This window comes from Pecten maximus, chromosome 2 (genome assembly GCF_902652985.1).
Source record: "Pecten maximus chromosome 2, xPecMax1.1, whole genome shotgun sequence".
In the NCBI taxonomy this organism is placed as follows: domain Eukaryota; kingdom Metazoa; phylum Mollusca; class Bivalvia; order Pectinida; family Pectinidae; genus Pecten; species Pecten maximus.
In genome coordinates this window covers 37,027,166-37,049,971 of record NC_047016.1, presented here as the reverse complement: position 1 = coordinate 37,049,971, position 22,806 = coordinate 37,027,166, and the positions used below count along the sequence as shown (strand labels likewise).

The following is a 22,806-nucleotide window of genomic DNA, read 5'->3' as shown; positions in this document are numbered from 1 at the left end:
GTCATTTACATTGGTAACACATACATTATAAATATATAGAACAACTACTGTAAACGTACATATTTCAGCGGTAATCTTATTTTAGCAATTTTTGCTTTGGAAGCAATTTGCTAAATCATGACGGCGCTAATTAAATATCCTATATACTAGTTGTTTGGAAAGCATCAACTCTTCACCGTAGTTATCTGTTAGAATGAAGTTTTTGGCGAAAAGTGTACGACAACATTGCCACATTAACAGGAACTCGGAACTTGCATTTGATGCTTCTCTGCTAATTATGAAGTGGTTATGTGTGCAGGTCCGTGCTCTCATTTAAATGGTGGATGTGAACAACTTTGCATGACAGGCGTAAGCGGAACTGCTGTTTGCGCATGCTCATATGGATTGCATCTACAACCCGATGAAAAAAGTTGCACCAGTGGTAATTATATTCTGATCATAATATCAATTTGTTTCTATTGTATAAAGCTGAAAACGAAATATAAAATATATAATACAAATAATAAGTAGGAATATTAAACAATCCTCTTATAAGCTTAACTTAAAATGTACGTGATAGTGTATCTTCCAGTGCCACAATCTTCCAACTTTCTACTGGTGATCGACTTTGTGCATGGCAAACTCTTTCAAATATCTACAACGGATGCACAAATAACAGCCCTCGACATTAACGCCGTAGAGAGACCGATTGATGCCATGTTAGATCCGGAAACATCATTTGTTTTTTGGAGCGAAATAAACGATGGCACCATTAGAAAATCTACACTCAACGGAAGTGATTCAGAAACAATTTACAAACCAACAGGTATGATACTACACTTGCTGCTGATGCTGGCATCACTTACTGTAAATGCTGTTTGATATGATTTTTTTTGTTTTGTTTTATAAAGTTTGTGAGTCTTCAGCTTAAAAAAAAGAATTAAATGAAATACAGTGGGGGTAGAGAAGTATTTTCTTTATGAAACTAAAAATGGATTGACTTGCATTGATTTGTGTTGATATTCATATATAGAAATGCTTTTTATGTGACATCTGTTTAAAAATTGTTGGAGAACCGAAACGAATCTGCTGTATTTTTTATTCCCGAAAAGCAAGTGAGCTTATGCGGTGGGGCGGCGCTCGTCGTGCGTCTGTCAACGTTTTATTCTATACACTGCTAGTTTTGAACAGATCCCAAAATGGGAGAAGAGGATTTGTACGATAATCTTATAAAATAAATATACTGTATGTGTACTTATTTTAGCGGTATTCTAATATTAGCACATTTCGCGCTCAAGTCATTGCGCTAATTCAAGTGCAGCACTATAGTTCCCGACCTCTCATTCTGCCCTGCACAACAAATTGGTCTATGATCTGTCTTAACATTCAGTACTTAGGTTTTGGTCTGTTTCAAAAAAGTAGCTCGGATATCGATTTTTGATTATTTTATTTTACGGGATTTTGAGAATGGTGGCAGTGAATCTATTGCCGTTTTTAGCAATTGTTTCAGACTACCGGTCATTTCGAGTGCGGACAGGCATATGGAGATACAAAACAACATAAACAAGGCATTTGTTTTGATTACTATTTACTAGTACAATGCAATACCTCTATTTTGTCAGGTAGAATGGTCAACTCATCTGTACAGTATAGTCAGTTTCGGAATAACCATGGCCCTTGATAATCTTATCTAAACACAGTCGATGTTTGTCCGATCGGTTACTATAGTTTCTTTCAGAAAAGTGTTCTACCGCTAATTTAGAAATATTCGTCTGACGATTGCACGAATTCAAGAGTGCGCTAATAAGACTACATCCCATCGGAGCGCTAAAATATGAGTGCGCTAAAATAAATACACGTACAGTAATGTTTTTCCATATATACTGAAGCAGCAGCAGCAACAACAGCAAAAGCTATCATATATTAACAGGTTTTGACTCCTACGTAGACGCCTTGGTAATGGACCATTCCAGCGGTATTCTGTATTATGCTGTGTCAGGTGAAGCAGGCACGAACTCACCTGGAAATGTTGGGGTTTTCAAACCTACTACGGGATTGGCTAAAACTCTGGTTGAAAGCTTGAACAATATAGAGGATTTAGATCTGTATCCGTCGAAGGGGTGTGTACATAAATCCGCATAATGTATACAACTGTATCGCATTTTAAACATTAATATGCATATGATATACATAAAACGATAGACTATTAATTAACAACAGCATATTGCTCAGGTCTTAGTTTTTTCCTACCACACGAATGTGGAGCTATTTCTTACAGCTATATTGAAGTATCAAGCAATACTAAATTAGAACGAAACTTTCTATTCACTTTACACTTGACTATTCCCTGTCAGTACTTTACATAGTGATCGCGTGCCCAATGCTATCATGTCGATAACTAGTGCTTAACAATTTAATTTTCTGCTCGCAGGCTGATGTTCTTTACGCATCAAGATCAGGATAATACATTTGTTAACATCGTTCGAGCTTCAATGAACGGAATGTCTTCAAATGTAATCATCGCATTGGATTCCAACGACTTCCTTACCAACCTAGCCATTGACTACACAAGTAAGTAAGGCTGTGCAATATACATATATCGGTAAAAAACAAACACTTGCATTTTCAGTGATATCTTATTTCAACGCTTTTCGCGATAAAATAAAAAAACCCAACATGCTCTTTAATTATGATTGCACAAATTGCAGTGTTTGTACATTGTTTTTCTGCAAGTAAGGTTGATGCTCCAATTGATCATTGTAAAGATACATTTAAATACGGTTATGCGTTTCAATTTCAGTGCCAGGAAAAGAAATTTTCTGGCGACATAAAGATATTAATCGCTGTTGATATTATATAAGCATTATCTTTTTAGCTGATCGACTGTACTGGTCATCTTTATATGGAGATGTAGAGTGGAGTAGTTTGTCAGGCTCTGGACGGACCAAATTCAACACACCTTTTAAACGCATACGCTCTATTGATATAGCTGGAGATTTTATATACCTAACGTCTGAAAGAAAACAGTGAGTGGTAAAACGTATTTGCTTCTATACAAGTATGCAGAAAATATCATTACAATGAAATGTTTTATAGAACACTGTTGGCTCATAATGATATTGATCAACATCTTAACTCAAATTGATATTTCTATGTTTAATATATAAGCCAGGCGTTTTATGTTCCATGTCTTATATTTTTACAGTACTTGGAATTAAAATATTCATCTTGCCTTACTGCTTATTGCTATCAATTTGACGGCTCTTTCCATCATCTTAGCTGTACTTCAAAACAAAAATCCTTTATGTCAGTAAAGGTATATTTCTGTGTCGAAATCACGGCATTGTATAAGGCCCTTCAGTGATAAAAGTAATTGTCTTTGATTTCTGAATAACATGGTTACAATACTCATGTACTTTGAAATGACGCATTTTGCGAGTTATATCTCATTGGAGCAGCTCATATAATTATTTTTAACATTATACTCTTAATCAATACCCCATGTCATCGACTGATTTCAGAAAAGTCGTAAAGATGAATATTCAAAGTGAGACTGAAGTGGAATTTATGGCAGACAACGCCGACTTAGGATTCTTACTGAACGTACACGTGTACCCAGGACAGGCACAACCAGGTGAATGTTTTGTACCCATCAGATCGGGTTTCGATTGAACTACTTGTTAAATTGCTGGGTTTTAAATCGCTGAAAAATGATAAGTTTTAACAGTTGAACGAACATTGAACTGTGTATTTGTAGGCGCGATGTAGGAGCGAAATACTACATCAATTTGATAAAAGCGAAAATGTCAGAAAGCAGTATATGCCGTTGCTTACATTTTGCCCTAGATAAATAATTACGGCGATGAGTGACATGTTTTTAATTAAAAAATATTAAGGCAGAAAAAACTGGTGTATGAGTGTATCTAAGCTCACAATCTACTACTAGGTTGTGAAAATAGTCTTAAGGATCTGCTCTTCTGAAGTTTCAGTCACATTGAAGTCTCGTTTCGATCTTACATAAAAAGTATTTGTAATATGTAACAAAACTTTGGCAGTTTTATAGCAAGGTTATATCTGAAAAATGTGTCAAAAGTTCAGACTTATGTTAGTAGTTCTGTTTTTAGAAGAATTTAGAAGAAAATGGCCCATTTGGCGGTCACTTTGAAAAAGTATTTTTCTTGCATTTTGGATAAGGCTCAAATTTTATATTTTTGGACTTAACTTAACTTAAACCATCATTGCGTTGGCAATTTTGAATGTTTCTAATTCATTTTTGCTTTAAAAATTTTAAACTTCAAAATGTATCCCCAAAAAGTTGAAAAATAACAAATATTAGTTCGCGACAAAAAAGTAAGCACACTGAACCCCCATTTTGATATACATATGTATGTTTTAGAAAGAGCTACTTTTTCCCATTTGATCTGCAAAATATCTTTAAAAGTTAGTCAACAGAACTTTTTGTATAAAGCGTTAAATCTAACAAAAATGGTGAAAAATTGTGTATTTCTTACTTCAACATTTAGGGGTATGCGTTACATAAATTGCTATTCTGATTAAAAATAATTGGCTAGGTCAATCTAATTTCTAAATTTAAAAAGAATATACTAGATTTGTCAATTCTAAAATCATTCATACATATTCGATAACTCACTTTTAAAATATTGCTTTGATTTGTTGTGTGTATTGTCAAAACAGAAGAATTCACATAAAATCACATATCATGTCAAATTCTAATATCTGATCGACCAGAGCTCAAAGATTAAGATGATGTATTTGGGCCGAATATCATTAGTTTGAGCTATTAAAATGTTTCCATACATTTTTTTGAATACCTCATCTTGCCTAATGTGAAATAGTTAATGAATATATCACCTTGTCATCATTTGATAATCAGAGACAACACATAGCACGAAGGCAATTTTTTTTTTCAGAATCGGTGTATTAAAGATATACGGACCACGTATTAGTAATATTCATCTCAGCATTTATCTCAAGTACTTGAATGCTAGATAAGATAAAAAAAAATCATGCTATTTTGAACTATTTCAATTATTAGTGAGTTTCGTGTGTGCAAACAACAATGGCGGATGTAGTACCTTCTGTCTACCCTCATCGTCACCTTCGTCTTCATACTGCGCATGTCAGGATGACACAGACCTCAAGTCGGATGATCCTTACACGTGTCAAGGAGGTAAATATTTTTTCTTTGGAGAGGAAATGTCTAATTATAATAAAGTTTCGCCTTTATTGTATGCAACTTAGTATACTTTAATTGTTGAAACTGTATGGTTGTTTAATAGTAAAGGTGAGTTTACATGTGTATATATATATATACACAAGGTTTCGAGATATGCAGGTTGATGAAGGCTAAGGGAGCAGTTTATGATCGACATCATGATTCTTAATGTCCTTGTGTGATATGATGTCTGGCGTGTTTGATGTTTGTTGAGATGCCTGGTGACTTCCTTTTTACGACCATAACTCTCATATTGAGGATGCGACTTTACCCAAATTTGACCTAGAAACAGACGACACATACCCTTCGGAACACATCATCTTATGATCTTATTCATCGTGTTCTTTTCAAGTGTCTCCATGTAAATATGGTCATTTTCTTCTCGGTACCAACCTTTGACGTAATTGTTGAAGCGTGGCTGGTTTGAGTGTCTATGAACCTTTATTCGCTCTGTCTCTGGTGTATCGGTAGGTGTTTCAAGATCCTGGTCGTGCCCTCATTTATACCTCCCCTGGGTAAGGGAAACGTGGCGAGATAACACAATGTACCCAATGTTGACTGGCTACTTGCATAGTATAAACATTGGGTCTTCTCTCATTCCTCAAGTTCGCTGGTGTGTACAGGGCATTATAAACAGCTCGGTTGGAACTGGAGTTGAAAAGATGTGTATTTCCATATGTCACTCGACGTCAGTACTCTCTGTTCAGTTTCCCATCTAGTCCAATTTTCGTAGATTCCCATCTCGACTCATTTGATGTATCTTGCTTTCTTCCTCCTGTTGTCCCACCTCCTGCTGGACTACGTGTCTCCTTTATCTGACTGGTGCCAACCTTAATCTCGTTGCTACTCATTGCCTAGACCTTGTCTCCCTCTACAGACAGTTCCCGGTATGCCTGTTTGACGAAGTCTTGATTCAGCTTCCGACGCTGCGTCATTTGTTTTCACCTTTTGTCTCGACTTCACGTAAGACATTGCTTCTCTTACTTAAAGGATCTCTGGAGTACTTGACTGTCATTATAAGGCGACCCTTTCCTGTTTTGAATTTCCTTACCACTTATGTACCCCCATCCTTTGGTTGAGATACCGGTTGACTTTCCTCATTATGCCCTCAACAGCCGTTATTGCAGTGTCGACTGTCTTGTCCTTGTTAACCAATCTCTCTGTTGTCTCCTGTTCTAGGCATCTGCTGTTGCTGGCGTCTTTCATGGTATCGTCGTACTATTTGCCAAAGCATTTGATTATGTTGCGATTTATTGATGGTATTCCTTCGCCTAAGATATTTAAAATACAATCTAATTGTTTTGATTATCTATTCTTTCTCTATTACCAAAGATCTCGATTTGGCAGGTTTGAACTTCATTCGGGTCCATGTGGCTATTTCCTCTGTGGCTCTAGCACCTATCGCGTTTATATGTAAGTTGTAGTGGTCAACTCTTCCATTTAACCCCTGCCTGGTAGCTGCAGGATGCCTGATTTAGTCATCTGGTTTCTCTACTTCACATTCTCACTAGATCCATCGCAATGACGAAAAACACAACAGATATAGTACATCCCGTAAATATGCCTTTCTCAATCCGCTGCAACGATATTTAGTATCCAATACTAAATCAAAGATACATAGAGTAGTCCTGAAATGTGTTTCAATTGAGCTTATGAGGTACTGCAACATAGGCGTTAAACAGGGTAAACCAGATGACTGTGAGGTCCCTTTGGTCTCTGTTACCTCCTTGATCAGTTGAGATGATACAATAGCAATAGCAGTTATCGGTCTTCTTGTAAGCGTGTCCGCTTCTTGACCACCTGTTTATATACTTCTATTTACAGTGCGCATGTTTAATTATGTATCAAGTATAGTAGATTCCTCATTAAAAATTTTTTTTAAATATTGTACAATATTCTAATTTCCTCAATATGGTCATCAACTTTCGTTCACAAAAGACGAATTGGTGTACAGTTTCATATTTGGACTATTAACAGTTGACACACCATCTGTATCTAGGGTCACTATCTTTATATACATGTATAGACTGTATAGTTGGTAGGTGTTATACAGAATATTAGCGGGTCGTTATTTAACTACTACGTGTAGCAGGATGGGTGGAACTTGATCTCCTTGTTAGACCACTACTTGTTAAGGTTGCTTTTAAATGAGTTGATTGATGGTGAATTGACAACTGAAGTTGGTAAACTGTTCCAGTCGTCAACAACTCTGGCTGGGAATGAATGCTTTCTAATGTTTAGTCTTGTGTATGGTTTTGCCAGTTTCTTATTATGTCCTCTTGTCCTGCCTTCTCCAGTTATTTGTAGTAGATCCTCTGAGGTCACATCTATCCCATTAAGAATTCTGAACACCTGGATCATGTCATATCTTTTCCGCCTGTACTGGAGTGATGGGAGACCGAGGTGGCGGAGTCTTTCAGGATAAGAGAGATGAGATATGTTCCTGACCAGTTTAGTAGCTCTCCTTTGGACATTCTCAATTGCTACAATGTCTTTTTTTAACTGCGGGCTCCAGACTGTGACAGCATATTCTAGTCGTGGTCTTACAAGAGATTTAAACAAGATTGTCAACATGAATTTATCCAAATTTTCAAATGATCTTTGGATGATGCCTAGCATGCGATTAGCTTTCTTGACACTGGATGCGACTTGTGCACTGAATTTTAGTTTTGGATCAAATAAAACACCCAGGTCTTTTTCTTCAGGGTTTCCTTGAATTTCCTGATCTTTCAGTTTGTATTTGGGTTTCTTATTATTTTGGCCAAAGTGTAAACTAGAACATTTTGAGGGGTTGAATTTGATCTGCCATTTGTCTGACCACAACTGTAGTTTGTCTAAATCTTCTTGGATGATGGCTGTGTCTTGCTCCGAGTCACTGGGGCCGTACACTTTCGTATCATCTGCAAATAATTTGACAGTGGATCTTGTACCGTTAGGAATGTCGTTGATGAAGATAAGAAAGAGTACCGGCCCAAGTACGCTCCCTTGTGGAACTCCACTTCGCACGTCTGTCCAGCTTGACGATTGACCTTTGACCTTGACCCTTTGACTACGGTTGCTAAGAAACGCTGATATCCATGACAACAGTGCGCCGCTTATTCCCAATGACTTGATTTTTAGTTCAAGGCGCTTATGGGGAACTGTGTCGAATGCTTTCTGGAAGTCAAGATAAATTATATCCATACATTTTTTAGAGTCCAGAACTTTGGTAATTTCATCTAGAACTTCTAATAACTGGAGTGTTGTTGATCGACCCTTTCTGAATCCATACTGGGAGCATGACAGTTTGTTGTTGGTCTCAAGATATTCCATGATCTCATCTCTAATAATTGATTCAAGTATCTTTACTATAATGCTAGTCAGGCTTATTGGTCTGTAATTGGACGGCTGTTTTTTATTTCCTTTTTTATAAATAGCAGTGATATTGGCCTCTCTCCAATCTTGTGGCAAAATTCCCTCTTCAATGGACTTGTTGAAAAGGATAGATAATGGCTTACCTATACTAGCCCGCAGTTCATAGATCACTTTAGGGTGTAAATCGTCTGGTCCCTGTGATTTTGTGGTGTTGATGTTATCTAGTTTCTTGATGACCTTTTCTGAACTGATTTCTATATTCTCTAGGACAGCAGCTGTTGGGTCAAGATTTGGAGTTGTTGGTAGGTTATCAAGATCCTCTACTGTGAATATGTCGCTAAAGCATTCATTCAGCACTTCGGCTTTCTCTTTATTGTCCGTCGCTGTGTTCCCGTCTGTTTGTTCCAGGGAAGCTATTCCTACCTTTGATTTTGTTTTGGTGTGTACTTACTTCCAGAAGCGTTTTGGATGTTTTTTGAAGTCGGTGGCTATCTTTTTTTCAAATTCTTTCTTTGATTGTCTTTGTGTCGATGTGGCGATGTTTCTGGCTATTCTGTATTGTTCGTATGTTTCTTGGTTCTTGTTCCTCAGGTACTTATTCCAACATTTACGTTTCATTTTTAGAGCATCAATTGTAGTGCCGTTCATCCACTGGGACCTAGCTCGTCTTGGTTTACCTCTACTAACTGGTATATTTGTAATAATCAATTCTTTAATTTTATCCTTCAAGATATCCCAAGATTCACATGTTCCTTTACTGTGAAGTACTGCTTCCCAATTGATCTCAGCAAGTACTCTGTTCATGTTGTCATAGTTACCCTTGTACAGACAGTACCTCGGTTCTTGATTTTCAGTTGAATTGGGAGTGTACAGCTGGAGGTCAAATAAAATTACCACATGATCACTTTTACCTAGTGGAGGCTTGTGTGAAATATTGCTAACCAGACCTTCCTCATTTGATATGATGAGATCAAGTAATGTTGGCTCATTTCCATGGCGACATCTTGTGTTTTCAGTGACATGTTGGAAGAGGAAACTGTCTTTCAGGCATTCTAAGAAAGCATAGCCAGGTGAATTTAATGGATCTGTTGTTGTTTCCAGTTGCCAGTTTATATTCCTATAGTTCAAATCGCCCATTATTATGAGGTGGCTTGCAATTCCGGTTGCTTCTTTTATTACAGATTGTAGCCTTCTGGTGTTCTCTTCTGGACTGGAGGGGCTTCTATAAATACAGCCAATCAGGAGTTTATCCACACTTTTTAGTTTCACTTTGCACCAAATCATTTCATTGAATTGCATATCCATGAGGTTGTCTTCTAACTCTGCCTCAAGTTCTGATTTTATGTACAACAAAACTCCTCTACCTTCTGTTGTGGAGTTTAAAAACAAATCAAAACCTTCTAGGGCAAATTCACATGGGTCTAGATCACCTGAATTGTTTTTTGGAAGAACTTCTGTTAAGGATATAATTGATGGTTTCTCTTCTTCAATTGCATGTAGAAGTTCGTTCCTTTTGTTTAGCAGGGTGTCCACATTACTGTATAAGACTCTGTGAGTGTGTGCTTTATCTACAGTGACTGTGCTGTTAAAACCAATTTCCTATTGTTCTCCTATAAGGTCCATGTTCTCTATCACAGATTGGTTTCCATAAATCAGTGTTGGTTCTACGCTTTCTCCTTCAATTGAATCGCATGTATCTTCCGTTTCGCACTCGCTGTCATTGAATATTTGTGAGTCGTGTAGAGTATTTTGAGTGAAGACGTCGCTAGTTTGAATAAGCAGACTGCTTGGTGAATGTTGGTACCTTAGTCCTCTACCTATCCCCTGTGTGACCAGTGACATTCTCTCATTGTGGGGTCCACTAGCAGGCGTAATTGGAGGTATGTTTACTGGGTTGGTTGTTCTCTGTCCAGTTGCAATTCTTGGCCTGAATTGATTTAGACTAGATGGATTGCTTGAATGCACAGGCATTACAGGTAGGCTTGGAGATTTCCATCCTTTTGGTTTGGGAGCTGGACCAATGGCTCGGATTATATTCCCACCTCTAATAAAACAGTAATCTCCATTATCTCTTTTTCTTTGTAGTTCTTCTCGCAAATCTTTACTTTCTTTCCTCTGTTTTGGTGTGTAATCTCTGGCAACTACAACTCTTCTCAGGTGTTCATCTTGCAGTATTCTAATATTTGGTGCCTTTTCCATAAGTCGGCGTCTTTCTTCTTTTTGCTCAAATACAAGTTTGACTGGACGTGTTTTGTTGGCTCCTGGTTTACCAATTCTTATAATGTGTTTTGGTCTTAGATTCCCTATTCCAAGGAGTTCTGTTACTCTGTCTAGTTCTTTCCTGTCCTCTATATTCCTGGCCTGGCCTCCTTCCAGTTCTGATTCAGGTAGATTGTAAACCATCAGATTGAGTTCCCGGTTCCTTTGGTCCTGACATTCTTTGAAGCAGCTTAATACTTGTTCTTCTACTTGACTTTTAATATCAGTCAGAAGACTGTCCTTGATTGTATTTGTCTTGTACTCGACTCTGGCATCAATAACTTGATCGATGCTTTCAAGCTTGGCTTCCACTAATGACAGCCGCTCGCTTGTTTGATGCTTTATATCATCCAGACTTTTTTCAATTGCTGAGAGCTTCGGACTCCAATGGTCCTGACAAATTCGGCATGTCCATGTCAAACCATCATTCTCTTTGATTACCTTCAACACTTCGGTGTCAAGGTCAGAGCACTGCTGGCAGAACCACATCTCGCATACATTGCAGGAGAGTGACAGATCGAGTTCACCTATTTCTTTCATACATATGGGACATCTTAGCCTTTCCCTACTGCTATTCCCTCTTCTCCGTTTGGCAATGTTCGTAGTAGCTTTGTTGGATGCCATCTTCAGGTTAACACTAGTAGCTACTAGTGTAGGATGTAGTGTAGATACCTATATTTACCTCAGCATAGACATTACACTGACAAGTGGATACATCAGATATTTATTTATACAAATAGATGTTCATAGAGATTCTTGTAATACTGATAGAGTTGATGTATATTAATGGTATAGCGTGGTAATCCACACTGACCACTCAGTCTCTCTATGCTGATTAATTATATAGATGTTTCCACAACATATAGATAATTGTAGTGTAGCGTGGAAATCCACACTGACCACTCAGTCTCTTTATGCTGCTTAATTATATAAATGTTTCCACAACATGTGGATAATTATAGTATAGCGTGGTAATCCACACTGACCACTCAGTCTCTCTATGCGGTTAATTTTTATAGATGTTTCCACAACATATAGATAATTGTAGTGTAGCGTGGAAATCCACACTGACCACTCAATCTCTCCTGCATTTTAGTTATATAGATGTTTCCACAACATGTAGATAATTGTAGTGTAGCGTGGAAATCCACACTGACCACTCAGTCTCTATGCGGTTAGATTTGAAGCTTTCCACAACATATCAATGATTGTAGTTTAGTGTGGAAACCCACACTGACCACTCTATAGGACTTTATTAAATTAATGCCTTCCACATATATGACGATAAATGTGGTGTAGCGTGAAAATCCACACTGACCACTAGGAGTTAATTATGCCACATATCAAACAAAATTGTAGCGTGGAAATCCACACTTACTTACCTAACCATATGCATGTTAAACAGGTATTGAGGGAGAGTTGTGCTCTTCATTACTTGTCGTATTATCCAATCACAATGTCAGGGTCACATATGGATGATATCTTGAGGTATATGAACCAGATTTCCACAGCATTGTATATTGTAGCTTTGGTCTCCACACATACCACAATTATAATTATCACATATTTACCATACAGTATGTTGGGCTGACTACTTGCTGTCCTCAATCATTTGCAGACTAAGCCTCCTCAACCACACCTTTGCCAACAGGTTACCTGGATGGACTCCATCTGTGTATAGATTGTAATTGTAGTACTGTCGGGTTCTACTGTTCTTTCCCTTGCCTGATTTGTACTTCGAGTTTTTGTAGATGTCAAAGTTAAGAGGAGGACTATGGCTATGTAGGTATTTGTTTATTATTCGGATATTAGCATTCAGAGTTTCTATTTGTCCTTGTAGAGCTAAATCCTGATCCTCGAAAGATGACGGGTTTTTGTGACCTTTGCTAGTGTTCCATTTTACTATTGAGTACATGGGCATTTCCAATATTGTTAACTTGCAGTTTTTGACTTTGCATACTTCCTGGACAATAAGGTCGGTTTGTGTTACAATATGATCAACTGCGTCATCTGAGTGACTGGATAGCGAGATATATTTGCCATTTTTTGTCGTCAAATCACACGTGCCCATCCAAACATATATTGAGACTGACCCATATTTGTCTGATAATTGGGACAAGTTATCAGTTATCCACTCTTTTCCTTTTTGTATGCTTCCTCCACTGAAAATACGCCAGTCAATACTGTTGTAAATACGACCGAATGAGTGCCTTTTGAGACATCCCCCCTTGCTGTCGGCTATCACAATGTTCTTTGTATTGCTCGGTATCACAGCTAGAAAATCCTCAGTTTTGTTTAGGTATTTGAATAGTTTAGGTTCCGACATCTATTTACAGTTAAATATACAGTTAGATTCATATAATTTAACACAGGTTGTATTCGTTTAAGTTTTCGTTTTCAAAATTCCCCGCGGTCCGCCATATTGTTATTGTTATGTTACCAATGTCAGATTTCACTCACCAGCCCACACACAGCCTTTGGGGAGGTTTTCCTGGGATTTAACGTCTCTACATCTTCAAAACACTATCAGGTACAATACCGTCTATTTTCTAGTTGAACTTGCAGTTTAAATTGTTGATATAATCGATTTTACATCTTCGAATCGTCTCCACAGCAATACTAGTGTGTTCTAGGCACCTTGGGAATCATGGTATATTGTTATTACCCTACTTTCTGCACTGATGCTTTCACATAGCCATTTTCCTGTACCTGCGAAGAAAATCTTGTATTGCATATTGGGAAGGCATAATACATAGTTCAGAATTGCTTGATCTCTGCCCAGCCCATCTCTTTTGGAACAAAGCAGATATCTGTTACTTGCCAGCATGTTGGTGTATGACCTTTCCTCCAAATGCTTCAGTGATGTAGCACTATAAATAGGCAAAAGTTTCGGCCTATCACAAGGAGGCTTAACACGCACATACCGCAGTCTCACAAAACACACATACGCACTCACCACACACATGCATATCGCAAAGACGGGATGCCGTCCCTAAATGGCCTTAGCTGTTAAGAGGACGTTAAACAAATAAAACCAAACCAAACCAAATCCTCCAAATGACTCTGATTACATAGCCTACAAAGAAGTCCAGGAAATTCTTGTAAAAGATGTATTTCACACATTGGTCCTGGTACTGACCCTGTCCCTCGCTTTCCTCACCCCTTCTCTAATATATTTAAGTGTTGATATCTCTCGATCGAAAGAGCACTCATCTCGAAGCTCTCAGCTTGGTTACGGTGACTCTTTCAATAGTGCCATGTTGGGTTGCTGGCCATACATGTCTTGTTTCCAGTGTTTTCTTGGTGTCATCAGATCCCTAGACGGTACCAATATATTCTTCGTTGTCATTTAGTCTTTCCATATGTGTAATTTCCTCTAACAGCTTTGATGTTTCTGCTGCTGAAACGTCTATTCATCAGCCGGGTCTGTCCGTCTCCGGACGTTTCATTTTGTAATCTGGAACGAGATAACCTGTCTCTCACTTCTAGTGCTGCCATCATCGACCATACGATACGGCTAGAGAACTTCGAGCAACTACTAAATGAAAAGTTCCTATCCGCCGGTCTGCTTGCCTGTTATCGGTCACTACGTACATACTTGCACTTGTTCACTTTACCCTCAGTTTATCGATTTTGCACTACTGTTTCGTTTGAATGTGGGTATGTTTTGTTGCTAAATAGAAAAATCTGAATATATTTTTCAGTTACACGATGTCCGTCAGCCATATCTAATGGCAGGTTAAAAGATCCGTGCACACGTAACGCTGCTGATGTGTGTACATTCCAGTGTGATTCGGGCTATACTAGTACAGTAGCGTCTGACACATTGACGTGTGGACAGGATGGACAGTGGAATCAAAATATACAACTGATATGTCAAGGTGTGTAAAAAACACTTCAAATATATGATGGATTAAGAATGACAAGCAATCTGAAAAGTTTTTTAATCAAACTTCCTAATTACACCAAGAAAACCGTGACCCTTAAAGCGATAAAAATTTTGCAGCATGTTTGCTACAATCAAATCTGCTTGCCATAAACTTAACGTTTGTAGTTGTTCACCGCTAGCGGCATACCACTGACAAACCTCTGGCAAACACATATTTTTGCTGCAACTATCATATATACTTGTATCATTAGTGAACATTTTGCTGTTAAGTTGCCACAAACTTTAAAAGTCATCTGGAAACTGACCAATAAGAACACATGTTAAAGATATCACTGACAAATGAAAAGCCCTAGTGCATTTTAAGTGCGCCGAGAATCTTTGCTAAAACTATAACAACCAGGAGGACCAATTTCAATGGAAATAACTTCAAACATTATATTTATACAATTGTTAAAGGATGAAGATAATTTTCAAAAAACTGTTTTAATATCCAATTCGTGAAATAATTCAGAACAAAAACCAGTGTATAACACACATCTGTGATCAACCTGCTTTGTGTGTGCAACCTTGTTGGATTTCTACATGTCAAATTACCAGTGTAATACAGTTCATTTATTACTGCTATATAGCAATTTATTTAAAATCCCATGAAAAGATTAATGCTTTACATAAAGAAAAAAAGTTAATTTTTGTTAAGTTTGCCAGAAATCCAACGTAGTGTAGATGATAAAACAAATATTCGTTATATTTTAAAATATTTAACACTATGAAAATATTGCAGTGAAGTGCGTGAACACACCTTTTATCATTGGCAGCATTTTGGCCGTTAAAGATATATATGAAGCGTTGGTTCTTACATTACCACAAACGCTGACCAGAAAACCTACGAAATAAATACACGAACATCATCACTCACTCATAATATAGTAGACATACAATGTTTCGATAACGCGAATGACTTTGATTTAATTACAGTATTAAATTTATAAAATACTTACCAGGAACATTCACTGACTGGACCTCCTCGACGGTTCCGTGTGTCATCGTTGAGGGAATAGGTGCAAGTGAAGTAGAAAGACGGCGGTGATTAGTATTTTTTTGACGGGGGTCCGTGCTACACGTGTACAATGATACAAACTTAGATTCCAACACTGCCAAAACGTGCGTTTATTTGAATGTTACATAAGACAGTTTCAAAGAATGTATCATAACGTTGTCCTCAAAAGTAGGCGACTGATTCATTTGTTTTAAAACGTGTAAATACTAGGTATAAAGTTTAATATTTGTTGAGAAAGCCGGTTGGGACCATTTTCTTAGAAGAAATAATGAATCCCCAATCCACTGCTTCAGCGGATTTGTTATTTGAATCCAATCGTCAAAATGTCAATGAAAAGAAATGCCATTTAAACATAAAAAACCGAATCTCCCAATCCGCTGCTGGCAACGGATTCGTTATTCGAATCCCCAATCACATATTATAAGAAAAATACTTATATGTAACTGAATCCCCAATCCACTGCTGCAGCGGATTTGTTATTTAAATCCAATCGTCAAAATGTCAATAAAAAGAAATATCATTTAAACATAAAAAAACTGAATCCCCAATCTGGCAGCGGATTCGTTATTCGAATCCCCAATAACGAATAACGAATAACACATCCGCTGCTAACTTCAGCCCGCTACCATTACGCCTGAAAATTTTAAATACACAAATTCCAGTATTATACTTCTCGGAGAATTCTCGTGGAGATGCTAACCAAATATAGTATTCATGACCATATAAGGACGAAATTTCTCAGATAAAGATTATAAGATCATAGATATGTTAACTATTTTTGCAAGGCAGGTGAAGAAACTGCATTCGAACCAAAGAAATAATTTGAAAGCTCCAAATGATCAAAGAAAGGACGCATGAGCATTTCATGTTATACAGTTCTACAATTTCGTTTACTAACGATTTACATATAGGCAAATGCCACAGAGAATGCATATAAATATATCTTTTTTTCTTAATTTTCCATTGTAGTTGAATCAACTACTGCCGCAACCACAAAGGATAATGATCAGCAGACAATGGTATACGTAGGAGCTGGACTTGCTGGCCTGGTAATCTTATCGGTCACCATAGTGACGATCGTATGTGTTGTAGTGAAAAGAAGGTAAGGGAATCACGTTATTTGTATATTAGACAATGCTGAAGTTCTTTAGTACTTTGATATTTTCATAAAGAAAACAATGCCTCACAATACAAAAGGTTATATCTCGCTATACGATCACTGTGTTGATCGAGATAATAAAAACATCGTATATGCATGCAATACTGAAAATGCATACTTTAGCTATAATCTTATTTCAGCGCTTTTCGCGCTGAGCAATAATACTTATTAAATTTCATTACACCAATTAAGCACGTTTACAGAATATCATTTTATAAATGCGTATTTCAGAACTATCTTAAAGAGCAGTTTATTATAAATGAATTTCATATTCGTGTATGCAGAAACACATTAACCAGCATACAAAATTGGAAAATAAATGAGCTAGTAGACTCAGCTACCGGACATATATCTTTGGTTACAGTGTCCTTATCATTATGTTTATGCCTTTTTAGCCAATGTATTGAAAAACGCAAATTAGAGATACGATGAAAGGTGGAAATTATTCAGATATTTTTAATACTAGTAAACTGTATTAGTATGCTCGGGTGTTTTGCATGAATTGAAGCGTATTGTTTGATAAACAATGAGTGATTAACATATTGCACTCCCTCTGTAAGAGCATAGAAAAAGTTGCTTTAAGCCTTTCTCATGGTTTTGCAATATCATATCTTTAAACTATAAAAACTTTATTTCAATAACTTCGCAGATTTCAAACAAACGCGTTTTTTGCAGAAATTAGGAAATAAACTGGGTGCACTAATTCATCAAAAATCTCTTGCAAATAACAATTAGTTAGTAACGAAACGACAAACAAATTATCCTGGGAATACAAACTAGTCTAAACATTCTGGAATGTTGTTACTTAATAAATCATCTAATTAAAATTTAACGAACAAGTAAGATTCAGAAGGCTGTTTTTTAGCGTACTTATTTTGGCGTACTTACATTTCAGCCCATAAACTAGTCAAACCAGATCAGCGGAATGATAAACTGTCATAATCGTATCTATAGTGCAATGCTTCAAGCGTATTAATAGTTAAAATAAGATTACTGTTAACATATGTACGTTTATATCAAGAAGTGACTTCATTTTCTTTTAATTATTAACAGACGTCGCTTATCAAGTTTAACGGGGAGGAGGAGTGAGCCGAATGTATACTATACACCTAATCAACAAGCGTCTCACCAACAAGAGATTTTAGCTTCAGGATTGTCGGACCAATGCATAGATAACATAGCATACTCGTCACAAGTGAAAAGGGCCAGTTGCCATACCATGGCACTTCCAACTCCACCATACTCTGTGAAGCCAGATCCGACGTATGATTCCATACCTGCAAACCAAAATTACTACAGTGACCCAGTTCCTCCCTACGAGTCTTCAACACCACCGATCCAACATGGTCCTTCAGTGAGGTCGGACACATTGACGACCTCTGTGAAGAGTGAAGAGTCCGAATATATCACACTGGTTCCCTGAGAAAATGGACATTGAGGCAACTACAATAGAGTGTTGTTAATTTGCACAAGGCAACATTAGATAGTCATAATATCACACCGAAATAATTCTTATCCTAGGATTGCTTATCTAAAAGTTTAACATGTCACTCTATTTGTTTGATCCATCAACTCCTTAAATGTTCAGTAAATGTTATTTTAAGATACGATATAAATAAATAATATTATTTACATAATTAAGAACCTTTATTGGAAACTAAAGATTCCAACTGATATATGATGATCTATATCTTTACATATCATTATTGTATAAAAAGATTTTAAAATTAACTGGCTTGTTGAACCTAACCTCAACACACTTCGGCCATTAAATACATTTGTTTTTATCATATTGTGTAAGAAAGCAAGTAATTCCACATGAAACTATGCTTCCGTCATATCACTTACACAAATATGTACAATGTACAGCAGGAGCAAATTTTTTTTTTTTAATGCAAAAACAAAAACAAATTTACATATGAAAGTCGCCTCCCTCGTTCAAATTTCATTTGAGGAAGTCAGTTTAATTTGTATCCTAGGTTTTGTCATTTGAAGAGATTTTACATTTTTTACAAAATGGCTTTAACAAAATCATGATTTGAACGTTACCATTATACAACTACATACCTAATTACAATAGTTATATCAATTACAGAGTAAATGAGAGGAAACGAAATTATGGCGGAATGATGACCAAGGATGACACTGTAAGCACCCAAACATAAAATGGCGCCGGAATTACAAATAATCGAAAATTAATAAGATCATTTTGAAATACGTATTTAGTTTGCATCGAATTGATATTAATATGTTTTGCATCGAAATTAATTACAGTGTATTATAATAAAATAAATATAGTTAACATAGATAAATCTAATACATTCACTTGTTAATCAAAATTGTTCATTTACTTGTGGTATTTTCCAACACATAATAATCGTTTTGAGTAGTATTGATTTGCACGACAATCCATGAAAGAAATGAGGTACCTCGATCATGTCAGTGTTTGTGAACACGCACCATCATTTGTGCATTTTATGTGTTTGGTCCTTCACCTATTAGCTACTATAGTGGATGGTTTCGAACTTGGATTTGAGAAAGAAACAAAATGTATTTCTGACACAAAGGTCTATATCTATACAAATGTTTAATTGGACGTTGTTTGGTTAAGAACCATATATCATTTACATATGTTTTATTTTACATTTGCAGCAACGATTCCAATCATCCAACTTAACCCCATCAATGTTGATATTTTCAATTTGTTAGAAAAATTAAAATCATTCATACTTTAAATGCAAGCATTATTCAGCAACCGAGCTTGTTTAAACATCGTCTTTATTAGAGGGTCACATGTATAATCACATTCTAAAGAAAGTGGCTGTATGTCCAATGTTATCTTACAAAAAACGTTATACGGGGATGGTTAGTATCAAGGAAAGTTACTGATACAGGAGACATGGGACAGCAACAGAAGGCAACAGAAAGAGGAAGCAAGTGAGGTGAAAGAAGTGAAAATGGAGAGTCAAGGGGCGTGGATAAAATTGGAGACGATGAGAGGACGATGACATGGATAGAGGTCTAGATATATATCTCTCCAATGTCGAAGGCCCTGGACCCAGTTTCACTAAAGGTCGTAAATCTACACGTAAACGTAAACGTAGACGTAAATCGAGTTATGTCTAGAACGTTAACACGTAACGCTCGCATAGAGACATGATCAGGTATTAGGAAAACTTGCTCGTTCGTGTGCCTCACATTTTGTACTAAATAATATCTATAGTACGCCTATTACAATGTCATTTTCCTTCATTTTTACTTCCATTATTACAGCATTCTTATTAGATACAGTAGCTTGGTTATCATTTTTGAGCATTGTTGATATTGTCATTTACGTTTTACGATTTTTCGTTATAGAAACTAAATGTTTCTGGTTGCCAATTTAATCTACAAGAACGTTTTTAGCATATGTCCACGTTATACCATTGATATTTTACGTGCGAATATCGAATACATGCTGGATTTCTTTGATTAATTTCTTTTTTAATTTAAAATACATTCAAATTACCCTGCGTCCGTGGTCTGTCCGTAAACAGTCCTTGCATTCCTATTCCTTGAGAGTTACAGGAAGGATTACATTTTTAACCTTCATTCGTAGGTTTTTCTTGGTTCCTAATTTGATATTGAATCGTAAGTACGTTCATCATTGCTATTTCTAGTTCACAGAATGTTCTTAGACCAATAAAGATCATTCAATGGTGAACGCCAAGATGCTTATTAGATCTCCTGTTCCACACGTTATATCTTGTATAGTTGCCAATGAATTATTATGAATTAAAAATATTGTCAAATGGATTGTACATATAATTTTATTGAGTCTAATGTGTGACCAGAATTTATCAATTGTCAAAATCTTTGTCTATCAATAAAAAAAAATAAAAAAAAATATACGAGTATAGTCCTCTTTTGCATTTTCCCTGCATATATATTGACCTCTGTTTCAATTCATAAGAGGTGTTTTGCCGTTAGTGTGATGCTGAAATCACTTTGCATTAAAGAAACAGGTTGTTAACATACTTTGCGCTACTTATTATCAGCTCACAAAAGTTCTTAACAATAAGTTTGGATTTCCTCCGGTAGCACTTCGTCCCATCACATTTCAACACATACTATTTTAACACATATAACCCTGAAAGTATTTCAAGGTCGTTCATTAAAACAAAGGTGGGGTTAACGTCTATGGAGATTTAACATTAACGTCGGCCCCACTTCAATTTATTTCATTTTTTCATAATATATATACATTGTACATTGTACATGAAACTAAATCATAATCGAATAAATGATTAATCATTTCAGCTGTTTGTAGTGGTGAATCTCCTTGCACAACACCAAGTTGAGTGAAGGGGTTACACTAACAAAATGGTGAACATTTATCACAGGCTAATGTGAAGTGTAGATTTATTATACAGTTGTCCTTAATAATATCTATAGTACGCCTATTACAATCATTAGGTCTTTTCCCATTTATCAGACAAAACATGAAGACATTACATAAGACGATATATATAACCAGCTCGAAAAAATTAAGCATATATAGCAAGAAATGATAGCCTTGTCTGACACCCAATAAAAGTCTTAATGAATGTCTGAAAGTATGGGTCAAGGTGACCTCGTTAGTCCTTCACTTTTAATCTTTTAACTGGGGGAAATTGTGCATTGGACATGCTTGACATGCTAAAAACGTAATTTACCGGTTTTGAAATTTTCTCATATTGACTCTGTAGAAAGGATATATATATATGGAAAGTTTTTAAATAAGTATAAATATAGTCTGTGATTACAACTATACTATTTCAAGTTGACTAGGCTGGATACATTCTAAATTTTGTGAAAATTTTGCATGTTTTTCTAGTTAAATGCATCACTATGCTTACCTCATGTTTGGTATCAAAATAGCAGATGTATACACTGTAAACTGTTACAATTGATTTTCAAAACATTAGCCAGTGAAAATTTACTCAATTTATGTGTTATGCAAGGAGATCCACTACGACTGTCATTAGTAATAATGACTAATCATTGATGTGGCTATGGTTTACTTTCATGAATCATCTAATGGGAAAAAACAAAATAAACTGAAGTGAGGGCCAAATGATGATGCCACCTTTGGTAGTCTTCCATCTTAGAATGCTTCCGATTCAATATCCCTGGCCCTTCATTGGTTATTGAGAATAAGTTGTTGAGGTCGTTTAAAGATTTAACACATTTGGTCCCTGTGATCTAGAAAATAAGTCAACGTGATGCATTTAAACAAGCTTGGTAACCCTATACACCAGCACACCAATGGTCAAGTAAATATTATGACACTTGACCTCACTCATGGTTATTGAGAAGTCGTGGAAAATTGACTCAAAACTCTGCAAAATGCTACAAAAGCTTACCTGCACTTCAGGAAGGTGACCTAAAAACTGATTAAGTACATTTGACCCCTGGGATCATCCAACTAGATTAAGGTTATTCATTGAACCGACTTGGTCCCACTTCATCACATGGTGCTAATGGCCCAAATATCATGATCCATGACCTCTTCATGCTAACACAATTGACCCTTGTGACAAGAAGCCGTATAGATATGTTATCACAATTGACCCCTGTGACCTTAAGGGTAGGTCCAGATCATTTATGTGATTGAACAAACATGGTGTAGACTTTCATCTGAACATGCTACAGGCCCATTGTGAGGCTTCTCTAGCTTTTTGTTTTTGAGAAGTTGTTGAACACATACAACCTGTGATCTTGAAAGTAGGTCAAGGTCATTCATTTGAACAAACTTGGTCATCCTTTATCTTAACATGCTACAAGTCTAAAATCAGATCTGTGCATCTTAGTTTAATAAATAATAATTTGTTCAAAGAGAAAAGTTGAAGCTG

The 22,806-nt window shown here is 36.4% G+C and overlaps 1 protein-coding gene across 2 annotated transcripts in view; it reads left to right on the top strand.

Moving 5' to 3' along the window:
* The window catches only part of LOC117321965 (low-density lipoprotein receptor-related protein 4-like), a 32,616-nt gene extending 13,775 nt beyond the window's left edge, over positions 1 to 18,841 (top strand). The window contains exons 11-20 of one of the 2 annotated variants that reach the window (XM_033876603.1): positions 299 to 421; positions 572 to 805; positions 1,910 to 2,099; positions 2,411 to 2,550; positions 2,855 to 3,005; positions 3,501 to 3,613; positions 5,036 to 5,170; positions 14,533 to 14,709; positions 16,744 to 16,876; positions 17,987 to 18,841. In XM_033876603.1, coding sequence (XP_033732494.1) covers positions 299 to 421; positions 572 to 805; positions 1,910 to 2,099; positions 2,411 to 2,550; positions 2,855 to 3,005; positions 3,501 to 3,613; positions 5,036 to 5,170; positions 14,533 to 14,709; positions 16,744 to 16,876; positions 17,987 to 18,356 — 1,766 coding nt within the window. In that variant the 3' untranslated portion in view covers positions 18,357 to 18,841. The remainder of the gene's footprint in view (positions 1 to 298; positions 422 to 571; positions 806 to 1,909; positions 2,100 to 2,410; positions 2,551 to 2,854; positions 3,006 to 3,500; positions 3,614 to 5,035; positions 5,171 to 14,532; positions 14,710 to 16,743; positions 16,877 to 17,986) is intronic. The other variant, XM_033876605.1, reaches the window with a different exon arrangement.
* The last annotated feature ends 3,965 nt before the right edge of the window (positions 18,842 to 22,806 follow it).